At 35.0% G+C, this 11907-nt stretch overlaps 1 protein-coding gene across 1 annotated transcript; it reads right to left on the bottom strand.

Annotated features, from left to right (window-relative positions):
- Positions 1-9430: 9430 nt before the first annotated feature.
- LOC113718286 (protein LYK2-like) lies at positions 9431-11613 on the bottom strand. Its single transcript, XM_072072067.1, has 3 exons — positions 11557-11613; positions 11044-11251; positions 9431-10704 (listed from the first exon to the last, which is right to left on the bottom strand). Exons 1-3 carry the CDS (start codon positions 11611-11613, stop codon positions 9434-9436), a joined length of 1536 nt encoding a protein of 511 aa, XP_071928168.1. The 3' UTR covers positions 9431-9433.
- Positions 11614-11907: the final 294 nt, after the last annotated feature.

Below are 11907 nucleotides of genomic sequence, written 5' to 3'. Positions count from 1 at the left end.
TCAAAGCTAAATTGGACAAATGATGTTTGTCCGGCATCGTGATCATTGTGGATATGGCGGTTTTGTGGCTCCACCTTCACATATATCTCATATGTCGTGTATGATGACATCGATTTCATATGATATAGTATACCAATGTCATTTTCGCACCCCAGTTGCACTCCAACAAATGTACTTTGGCCAATAGAATTCCTAAATCATAGATTCAATTTGAAAACATTCCTATCTAAGTGCATGTAGGTGTACGCTCTATCCACCAATTCATCATAATTTATTCAATATTTCACTAATATGATTTTTTCTCACCACCTTTTCTAATTCATAGGATATTGACAAACAGTCTTCCTGCGGAACAATGACTACTTTGACAAGATAAAGAAGAAGATGTGGAGGGATCTAGATTTGGAGTTGTGCGAGAGAGAAATAGAAATGTTAGTCTAGTTTGGGGTTCTCACTTAAGTGAACAAGGGCCAATTTATTTTATAGAAAACTGTCAACATGACATAATAACTATAGAAGTTGCTTTGATATAATAATTGTACTGAATTTGTAATGCTAATTTGACTGAAATTTTTTTTAACTGAAACTGGCATTATTGATCTCTTGTATCAACAGTCATGACTGAAATGTTAGCTGCTGCATTAAAAAAACTATTTTTTTTATCGCAACAAATCGAATTTGCAACAAATGAAAAAATCCTATGAACTGGGCTAATTTCTCAGAATATACCCAAAAAAAAAAGTCCGTCAAATGTATCTCTGACAAACGCAATGTACAAAACTATACCTACCGTGCCCAGTCAACACGGTAGGAATTTTGGTTTTCTAATCATCAGCATGGCAGCCTGCGGCCAAATTTTTTTAAAAAAAATCGAGCCCCTGCTACCGTGCACAGTCAACACGGAAGTAGGCAAGGATTTTTTTTAAAAAAAAAAAAGCTGCAGGTTGCCATGCTGATTTTGAGGCAGCAGGCTCAATTTCAAGGTGCTGATTTCCAAAGAAAGGTTGCCCAAGTCTCCAGCAGCAGCAGTTCATAAAACCTTTAGCTTAGCAGGAGCATCAATTTCAGAAGAAAAGTTCGGGGTATTAGAGAATTAATATTGGAAATTTTTCTTAAAACCAAGCTTTATTATTATTTTGCTTATTTAGTGTATATGTCAAAAAAATAAATCGATCGAACAGGAGTTTGCCATGTGATCCATTTGGACTACTCATTCGGACAAGTTGCATGCTGTGCATCTTTTTATGTGTCAAATTATACGTGCTTCCACAGTGCAATTTTGGTTCTACAGAAAAGTATCTGAATTCACTAGGAGACATTATATACTTCAACTGAAGTCCTTTCATTTGGATAAAAGCTCTTGAACATATGGTTCAAAAATCAAATGTGAACTCTAGAAAAGGGAAGCTTCCTATATTAGAGTCTGGAGGTGTAACAATTTCAAATTTGGCATGGCAGTAGCCCAAGACAATTCAAATTACAATCTTTCAACAAAATTTGGATTCCCTTCAGTTCCATCATTTAACATGGAAACTAATAACACCGTTTCCACATCATCTTAATCTGGTAAAAATTACTAGTGCTGAATCTCCATTGCCAAAACTGCATTACTTGGTGCAGATATTGAGCTTTCTCTTTCTTTCTCTGCCAAAGCAGTTGTTGTCCAATGTTTGTTAACTGTGATGCTGAAGTATCCAATTGAAGTTGTCTTGTAATGCCAATAGACAAGTCCCTTCCCAACTCAGTTCCAGAGGACAAGAAGGATGAAATGATTCTGAAGCTGTTTCCAAGAGTTGGGGCAACCTCAAAATCAGCTCCTGAAAACAACTAAAACTCAGGCTTGATAAAAAACAATTGGCGCAAGCTGCCGTGCTGATTGTGCACGGCAGCCTGCAACTTTTTTAAAAACAAAATTTCCTGCCTGCTATCGTGCTGACTGTGCACAGTAGAAGAGGCTCGATTTTTTTAAAAAAAAATTGGCTGTAGGCTGCCGTGCACAGTCAGCATGGCAGCCTGCAGCGATTAAAAAAAATAAAATTCCTGTCGTGCTGACTGGGCATAGCAGGTATAGTTTTGTACAATCCGTTTGTTAGAAATACATTTGACGGACTTTTTTTTGTGGAATATATTCTGAGAAATTTGCCTATGAACTGCGACCATTAATTATCACTTGATCAATGGTCCGAATACTAAAGCTGCAAATGACCTTTGCGATTTAAAATTTTTTTTCAGTTCTCCACATATGTAATTTGCAGCGATTTGTGGACCATTGATCAAGTGGATCAACGGTCCACAAATTCACATGTACGGAATAAATAAAAAATCACTGCAGATCAAGTTTGTGGCGATGTGTGGAACGTTGATCCATTGTATCAACAGTCCACAAATTTCGCATGTGCTGAATAACAAAAAAAAACAGCCGCAAATTTTGCTTGTGCGAAATTTAAAAAAAAATTATTCATATCATCGCAAATTTAATTTGCGCCGATATGGTGGCTGTTGATCAAGTGGATTAGCGGTCCACAAATTTTGCCATGTGCGGCATTAAAAAATTAAAAATTCTTTTGCCGTAAATTTTGTGTGTGGTAATAGGATTTAAAAATTTTTTTCTTCACCTTCAAATCACAACCATTGACATATATTAATCAACGGTCTATCTGCATCTAAAATAAAAAATTTCTACTAAAAATCTTAATTTAAAAAATTCTTAAGCAATTGAAAATAAATGCAAAAATATGTCAATTTTTTTTTGCATCGATATTCCCACCTGTAGCAACGCTTATATTATCCACATATCTTACACATCACCACTTTTGTGATTTTTTTATTTTAACATTATTCTGAGAATTTCGCTAAGTTGTTTTGATACAATAATTGTATAGAATTTGCAATGCTAATTTGATCGAAAATTTTTTTGACTGAACCTGGCACCGTTGATCTCTTGTATCAATGGTCATAACTAAAATGTTAACTACTGCATTAAAAAAACTATTTTTACATCACCACAAATTGAATCTATAGCAAATGAAATAAAACCAACGAACTGCGATCCGTTGTTCATCACTTGGTCAACGGTTCGAAAACTAACACCGGAAATAACCTTTGCGGTTTCAAAAAGAAAAAATTTAGTTCTCCGCATATGTAATTTGTGGTGATTTGTGGACCATTGATCAAGTGGATCAACGGTCCACAAATTTTGCATGTACAGAATAAAAAAAAAAGGCCGCAAATCAAGTTTGCAGTGATGTGTGAACTGTTGATCCACTATATCAATGGTCCACAAATTTCGTATATGAGGAATAAAAAAAAAAATGACCGCAAATCAAGTTTGCGACGATGTGTGGTAGATCAATGGCCCACAAATTTCGCTTGTATGGAATTTAAAAAATTATTCATGTCGCCGTAAATTTAATTTGCGCCGATATAGGGGCCATTGATCAAGTGGATCAGCAGTCCACAAATTTCACCATGTGCGGCATTAAAAAATTAAAAATTCCTTCTTCGCAAATTTTGTGTGCGATAATAGGATTTAAAAATTTTTTTCTTCACCTTCAAATCATGAGCGTTGACATATATTAATCAACGGTCCATCTGCATCTAAAATAAAAAGTTCTATCGAAAATCTTAACTTAAAAAATTCTTAAGCAGTTGAAAATAAATGCAAAAATACGTTGATTTTTTTTTTTGCACCGATATTCCCACCTACGGCGACCCTTATATTATCCACATATCCTACACAACACCACTTTTGTGATTTTTTTTGGTTTTAACATTATTTCGAGAAATTTGCCTAGACGTATTAGTATTTTTGCCGCATAGGGTTATAGAGTTGTAGCCTCCAGATTCGTGTAAGAGTAGTAGCCTCTCTATAAGTTTTTGTCCACCGTTTCTTGTATTATAGCTGCAGCCACGTTTGACTAATAAAAGAAATTTTCCCTTACCTCTATATCATTTTTCCTTGATTGTTCCTATGGGTTTATGGTTGTCTATCAATTTGGGTCCATCAAACACCACATATGATTTTAGGGAAAAAGAAAAAAAAATATCATGGCAAACCCAAAGTTTTTTCATCACTTTGTTTTCTAGCAAAATTTACTATTTTCTTTAAAAAAAAAACTTACTCCACCATGATGCAATTTTGTTTTTCAACTCCCTCACACTATAATTGAGATTTTTACATTACTAACTTTAAAATCTAAATAATTTCTCAAAATGGACTACAAACAATTATATTAATATTGATATATTTTAATTTATGTAAGGGTTAAATGCAAAATGCACCCTAGAATTATGCGCAGTTAGCAACTTGGCCCTTACACTATTAATTGTAGCAATTTACTACTTTATACTACGAATTTTTGGCACTTTGCTCTAATTAAATTATTGTAACAAGTAATGTTTTAATGGAAGGACAACAATAACCCTACAAATAATGTGTTACCTGAAATACCCATTTCTTTAATTTATTTTCTCTTATTTTTTGTCTTTTTTTGTTTCAACCATGAACAATCTTACAGTGCTTGCCATTACCACTACACCAAAATACATATCATTGAACCACCACAAAAGAAGAAGAAAGTCAAGATTAGTTTATGTAAAACTAGAGCAAAATCAAACCTTTGTATCAAGGCTAGAAACCCATCACTAACTTATGCAAAAAATTGAAGATACACCTTATAAATCCACACCAAATCTTCAAATAGTAAAACTCATAACACAATCTTATCATATATAGAACCAATCGCACACTAAGTCAAACTTCAATATGCAACAAATAGAAATAAAAACAACCAATAACGTAAACAATCAGAGAAATTAGAATTATAGGAAATGACCGAAATTGGGTGTCTTGAATCAAAAAGTACCGAGAGATTAGCTAGTAGCAATGAGGGTTCGTAAACTTGAAGTGGATTGTGAGTTTGGAACTTGAGAAATGATTCAAAGAGAATGCACTCAAGAAAGAGAGGTAATGATAAGTTTATGAGGTTAGGAGTAGGCATATCAGTGGATCGTATCTTATCCAGACCCAATATATTTGGATAGGGTTTAAATTTAATTTCTCAAATCCAGATCCTACCCAAACCCAGACCCTGTAAAAGAGTTGTGGGTCTGGGTAGGGTTTAATTTTCTATGATCCATATTTATATCCAAATCCATATCAGACCCTACTCAGATCCATATATATATAATTAAATATATATTAGTAAATTTATGAAATATTCTAATATTCTATGATCGTTGGATCAAATACAGTAAGATTTCATGATTGTTTTCTTTTTTCAATCTAATCCTAATTGTTATTGTAATTAGTACAAACTTTTTCAAAAAAAAGGAGAAAAAGTAAAGGAAAATAAATGAAAGATTGGAGAAAATATAGTTGAAGTTTTAAAAATAAATCAAAGCAATCAATAATACTTATTTTTTGAGTTCATGATGTTGCATTCAATTTCTTGAATATTAATTTTGTTATTTGAAAATAAAAACTGGATGGTGTTTTTTGAAATCTATATATTTTCACTTTAGTGTATTTAGAAAAATGCAGTGGGTACCCAGATATAGGAGAATCTGGGTTTAGACTTATTTTTCAGACTTACAAGGGTTTGGGTCTGGGTATGGGTTCAACTAAATTTTAATGGGTTTAGATCAGGATCAAATGGATCCAACCCAAACCCTACCCATTGACATGCTTAGTTAGGAGCTTGAAAAGGTTGATTTGAATGGAAAAAATGAAGAGCGATCCATATTAGGGAGTTTGATGTGGGGGATGAGATGGATAATAACTTGGTAGTGTGGTTTGGAGAAAGAGGAGGACGATTACTTGTGAGTTTAAAGGAGAAAGGAGGAGGAGAGATGTGGACAATTTGTTAATTGTCATTTAATTAGGACAGATTTGTCATATCACCTTATCTTAAGCAATCTGCAATGAAATCGATAATAGAAGATGTCACTATAATTGATAGTTTAGGGGGCAAGTCGCTAACCAGACATAGTTCAGGGGTGCATTTTGCATTTAACCCTTTACATAATCAAACTAAGCATTTCATGTGTTTCTTATCCTATAAATAGACATGTAATGCTTTCTAACTTTTCTATTATAACATTTAATCTTTTAGTGTTTTATTTATTAGGACTACCCATAGGAAAGTGTCATGGATTATGTTGCACTCTCAAATCAAATAGTTTTACTTTACAAAATCAAGTGCTGAAGATGATCACGGAATTCATTTCTTATGTGTTATCATTCCAAAAAGATCAATCAATGAACAACCTAAAAATACATTCTCAACTTTTCCCTTTTATCGCATTTTTGGTAAATTACGATCTTATTTTTGTGTTCTGCTCTAACAAACAGTACCACAAAACTGAGATACTTCTTTTTTTCTTCTTACTAATATAACTCCTAAAGTTCTCTAAATTACTATCTCAAATCTAAATCAATTAATTATTTTTGCTCTAACTAAAATCCTCCGTCCTTTATACATAGCAATGGGTAGCACTTAAACTATGACCATAGACCTGGACTATATCTTATGTAATAAATTGGCATACATTTATGCCAAGATTTATGCCTAAGAAGTTTAAGAGAAGGACTCAAAACCAATTATGTCACTTTCAAGTTTGAATCACTTTCTTTATAACATTTACTTTATTTTCCGTATTTATGCTAGTCAATTACTTCTCCTTTTACTCTGCTATCCCTAGTTAAGATAGAGAAGATAGCCCTGTATCCTCTATTAACAAGGATAAAAGCAGTTATACAACCTACCATTGTTGTGATTGTTATGTATCTTCTTTTCATAAGTAAATCTTTTGGTGTATTTTTGTGTGTGCGCGTATAGATGCATGTATGTATGTATAAGCTTCAGGAAGAAGGGAGCTATTGACTACATTCCAGAAAGTATGTTTTCACCATAATTATAGAGAAGCAAACAAATGTGCAGACATCCTTGCCAACTGGGGAAGAAGCAACACTCAAGATTTCACTTTTTTTGAATTATGTCCTAATTTTGTACTTCCCTTACTTTTGCAAGACTTAAAGGGGGTTTCCACCCCACGGATGACTGTACCTTAATTTGCACTCTGTTGACTTGATTTATTTTTAATGCATCTTTATTTACCAAAAAAAGAAAATGTATGTATGTATACCATGTGCTAACAGTAGTATATTTTTTCGTAAAATGTACAATGTAATATTCTTATAATGAAGGTGCATTATAAGGTGAATAAATTCCACTGAGCTATAAGATGTGCAACATGTTTTGGTTTTGGGAATTTTTGAAATTATTTTTGAATGATTATGCGTAGACAAACTCCAAAGACAGCAAAATTTTATGGAGTTTACAATAAATCCCATAGATCAAAATTTTGACCTTAGATTTTTGTCAAAACTATTTGAATGGTGATGAAATGGGTCATGAACCGGGAAGGTAAAATTGGGAGGTGGAAGGAAGGCAATTGACAAGATGAAGAACTGTGTTTGGGATTTCTTGGGTCCTTTTATTAGATTTTAGCATCAAGTTTGAGTTTGAACTAATTGAATAGCCCCCCGAGGCTAGATCAAGCGGTCTGTGGCTGGTTCCGACACTCGCAGGTCGTGGGGTCGAACCTCACTTAACGCCTGGTGCGGTTGGGGTGGCTCTGTACTCCAGGCGCAGGGGATTAGTCGGGCCGCCTTCGGGTCTTGATCCGGACACCCCTGCGTTGACAAAAAAAAAAAAAAAATAGCTAATTTGTAAATGTTGACATGCATAGATATTCAATGAATTACTCGTGATTTACCATGATTCGGAATCTATTGGAGTTTCATGGTAAACCTTTATTATTTTTCAAACCCATTAAGTCCAGTAATTTTTCAACTTTGTTATTTTTGTGAGTGCATTTGATGTATTTTCTATCAATATACATTTCATAAATAAATTTATATTTTTTGTCAAAAAATTAAAAATAACAAAGAATCGCTCTGTGCCACACTAGAAGTAGCAACAAAGTGCTACTTAATGGTTATATGCCTCACCCACCTCAATTTTGTCAAAAAAATAATAACACTTACCAATAACATTTTCATTAAAACCTTTTAAATACTTGAAAATTTTGAAACCAGAGTGAGAAATTCTAGATTCAAAACCTGTTGCGAGCTGAGGTTAATTGCATATTAGCAGTCAAAATGTGACTTGAAAGGCTAAACCAGCTAGGTGTAATTTTGATAAAGTTTTAACTTGTATGATCCACCATTTTGTTGTATATCATAATTTTCTCATGGATTCCTGTAGTCTATGCAATTCTGTGATAGAAGAATGAAAGATAGCACCATCTCTGTTTTGTCTGGAGGAATTTAAAGTTATATGAAAAGGGGTAAGAATAATGTCAAATTTTCATTATGGGCTCATCCTCTCATTTCTGGTAAATTACAAATCATCCCCTTATGATTTTGCTTACAACCACATGACTGCCCTATCATTTTAATATAATTACATAAATCTCGTGGTTTTATAGAATATGAAAAATGGACAAAATTAAATATGACCAACAGTGTCGATTGAAGTGCCAGTTATACCGTTACTTAAATATTTAACATTTTTCTTTCTATTTGATTTTGTCACTAACATTTGTTGTATATTGCATTGTTCAAGGTCAAATTAAGAGGAGCAAAACTTTATTGGGTCGAAATGTAAAATTGAAAGCATATCTTTTTCCTTCTCCGCTTCTTCAATCTCTAACTGCTTCACAATTGGAAAGTCAACACCATCGCAATCGGGAAAGTCAATCACCACTACCAGACCACCGTCAATTCCCAAAAACCCCAAAAAACCTCTAAATTCATCCAATTACGAGAAATTAGAGGAACATATATTCACTTCATGAAGGAATAGACCTAGCCCCAAAATTTTCATCTTTCCATTAGTATTCACATTAAAATAGAGATCATTGGGTGACTTGTTCATATACCGCAAAAAAGGCTGTGGTGGAAGGCAAGAATATTCCTTTTTGTTCACTTTTTAAAAAAAAAAATAAATTAGTAGGCATTTTTCGAGCATTAGAGTCGCAAGAAAGACAATTTCTGTGAACTAATTATGTGATCATTTCAAAATGACACGGAGTTATATGGTAAAATATGATATGATTGCAGGGTTTGCGGTAATTTACTGTCTTATTTTTGTGTTTTCATCGAATGTCCAAAATAGTAGTAAAAGCCTTTTACAAGCATCATACCTTCTCTTTCCAATTTTCAAAGGCATTGCCGTGTTTAATCTTTCGCATCAAGAAAATTTTGTCAGAATACAATCTTCTTTAAACTTAGAGATTGAATAATTAGTTAAATATGTACTGAAAAATAAGGATATAACTATAGCAAACACCTTTGGAGCTCTAAGAAGACTACTATATATTTAAATTCACATCAAATGTAAATTACAACATCTGATGCCTACTTTGTTTACATAGCAGTTGCTGCTGCCTTCACTAGTGGTTTGCACGAGCTTTCACATGTAGCAAACTGATCTCCTTCTGGCAATTCTTCAACTAATCTTGATAACTTTTCAACAATTTCTCCTGCATTCGGCCTTAAAGATGCATCATCTTCGACACAGGCTCTTGCAAGGTTGGCTAAAGTCACTGCTGCATCAAATGAATAATTCTCTCCCAGTGCATTGTCTATCCACTCCCTCAGTTCTTCGGCGTTATCGGACTGCAAGATGAACTTGATTTTCTGAGACAAACAAATGTAATCATCACCTTTGAGGTCAGCCCTTATCATTGGTGTTTGTCCAGACAAAATCTCAAGCAAAATGACGCCGAAAGCAAAAATGTCTATGCTTGGTGCAATTACACCCTGTTGAAGATACTCAGGCGCCAAATACCCTTTAGTCCAGGAGGCAGGTGGGCTTGGGTTAGATTGCTGGTCTTCTACCCTGTCTTCAACACATCTAGCCATAGCAAAATTTCCAACTTTTGCATTGAAATCTTCATCTAAGAATACGTTTCGACTCTTTATATTTCTGTGGACATAAGCAGGATGCATAATGTGGTGCATGAACTGTATGGCTGTGGCTACATCTAGGCAGATCTTCAGCCTTTGATTCCAAGTCAAGAAGCAATAGCAGGACTCAATGAATTGGCTCTTCATGGCCAATCCACCGTGAAGCCAGTCCTTCAATGATCCATTCCTTGCATATTCAAAAACCAAGAAGGAATCAGACTCAGAGCCCTCTGTCATACTGCTGGAGGTCCCTAAAAGCCTGATTATATTGGGATGATGGTGGATGGCATCATAAAAAAGCCCAAGCTCAATCTTTGAGATGGTTTCCATCGATGTACGCTTTATCGCCAAGTTCTTTCCATTTAGACGACCATGGAATACAGAATCCTCAATGAGATTAGCTGAACTGAAATCCTCTGTCGCCTTTCTCAGTTCTTCAGTACCATATGTCTCAACCAGTACTGTTTTATGTGGGGTGGTGTCGATCGTGTGACTGTTAAGAGAATCGTCATTGGATCCGTCGAATGAAACTTTCTTCTCGCTGGTAGTTCTTACGCTCAAACTAAGCTGTTGCAGCTCAACATCTGCATTCTTACATTGGCCATGCTTCCTCCTCTTCCACTGAAAGAGTAGGAAAGCTGCTGCAGTAGCAACACTTAACCCAAATGCAATTGCAGCAATAGCAATGTAAACGCCAACTATCCACATCTTGGCAAGGAGCCCAATTACTACAAGATAGGCTACGCTTCAGCTGGAATTAAAAGAGTCGAGAATCGCACAAAAAACTACTTCTGTTCCCAAACCTGCTAAAGATCTGTTAACTTACTAACATTATAATTTCAAAAGTAATACTAAAGCTGAAGGTTCAGGTAGCCGCTTATCAGCTTCACTTACAGGACAAGATAGAGAAAGCTTTACTCCGTTGGCAAACTCGCAAGAAGATGGATCAAGATTACACGGCGACAAAGTCAGGCTTTGGAAGTTGTTAACCCCTCCAACGGCTAAAGAATACCGAAAACTCTATAAGAATTTTGAGGGTGATTTTCCTCAAATCTGTTTCAAATAACCCACGAATACTGCTCCATTGCGTCTGAAATCAACCGGGATCAGCGGAGGCTGATTATGGGGAAGGGATTCAGTGCTAGCAGCAGAAAAGCCAGATGCTTCTAAGAGCAACGAAAGTCGAAAGGTTGATGCCCAAGTAGGTTGAAAATTGATCAGGAACAGTAAGAATTGGTTTGAAGAACAGCAAATGTACTGCAACAAGCTTGTTATCTGTTATTTAATATTTATTCCCATCACAAGGATAACCTGAAGATGCGATGCCTGAGAGGTTACCTGGCAGCTCAGCAAGTCCCGTTTCAGTGCAGCAAGACCCAAAACAAGTACAAAGACAAAAGCAAATCGAAGGTCCTCAGTCTTATTTGGAGCGTAATGTTAAAGCATAAATGTAATGGATTATATCTGTGCAGAGGGAGCAGCTGAGCAGGACCACGAAGTCTCACGTGGACTAGTTGGGAAAGTACAAATGACTTTGACAACATCCACTAAAAGGGTTGAAATTTGGGATCTATACAAACTGTTTCCCGGAAAAGTGCAGATTCATGGACAGAATCCTTGGGAGTTGGGATTTGCATGTATTGTATATTGGCAATCGGCCGACGCTAGCAATTCGGGCAATCTTCAGTCTTGGACTTAGGGCACAGATTACTATCCGATTTGCCAACAAGGCTTCACCCTTAAAATATGTGGTTCGAAAATCACATATTATGTCCATATAAGTTGGTTTAATTGATAAAAATGAAAAAAAATTTTAAAAATATGTGTGTTTAATTTGTTGTTGATGTAAAAATTATATTGATGGGTAATTTAAAAGCATTCTTATAAGCAACCTATCATTTCAGAATTATACTGTAATATATGGTGGTGAT

This window comes from Coffea arabica, chromosome 11e (assembly GCF_036785885.1).
Source record: "Coffea arabica cultivar ET-39 chromosome 11e, Coffea Arabica ET-39 HiFi, whole genome shotgun sequence".
In the NCBI taxonomy this organism is placed as follows: Eukaryota; Viridiplantae; Streptophyta; class Magnoliopsida; order Gentianales; family Rubiaceae; genus Coffea; species Coffea arabica.
The sequence above is the reverse complement of the archived record's forward strand: the minus strand, read 5'-3'. Positions and strand labels throughout refer to the sequence as shown.

Excerpts from the sequence above, each read along its gene's own strand:
- LOC113718286 (XM_072072067.1), bottom strand. The coding sequence starts at position 11,613 with ATGCAAATCCCAACTCCCAAGGATTCTGTCCATGAATCTGCACTTTTC. Across the intron at positions 11,252-11,556 it reads CTGCACTTTTCCGGGAAACA|ATAACAAGCTTGTTGCAGTA; the intron begins GTTTGTATAGAT and ends ATTAAATAACAG. Across the intron at positions 10,705-11,043 it reads CAATGGAGCAGTATTCGTGG|TAATTGGGCTCCTTGCCAAG; the intron begins GTTATTTGAAAC and ends CCTATCTTGTAG.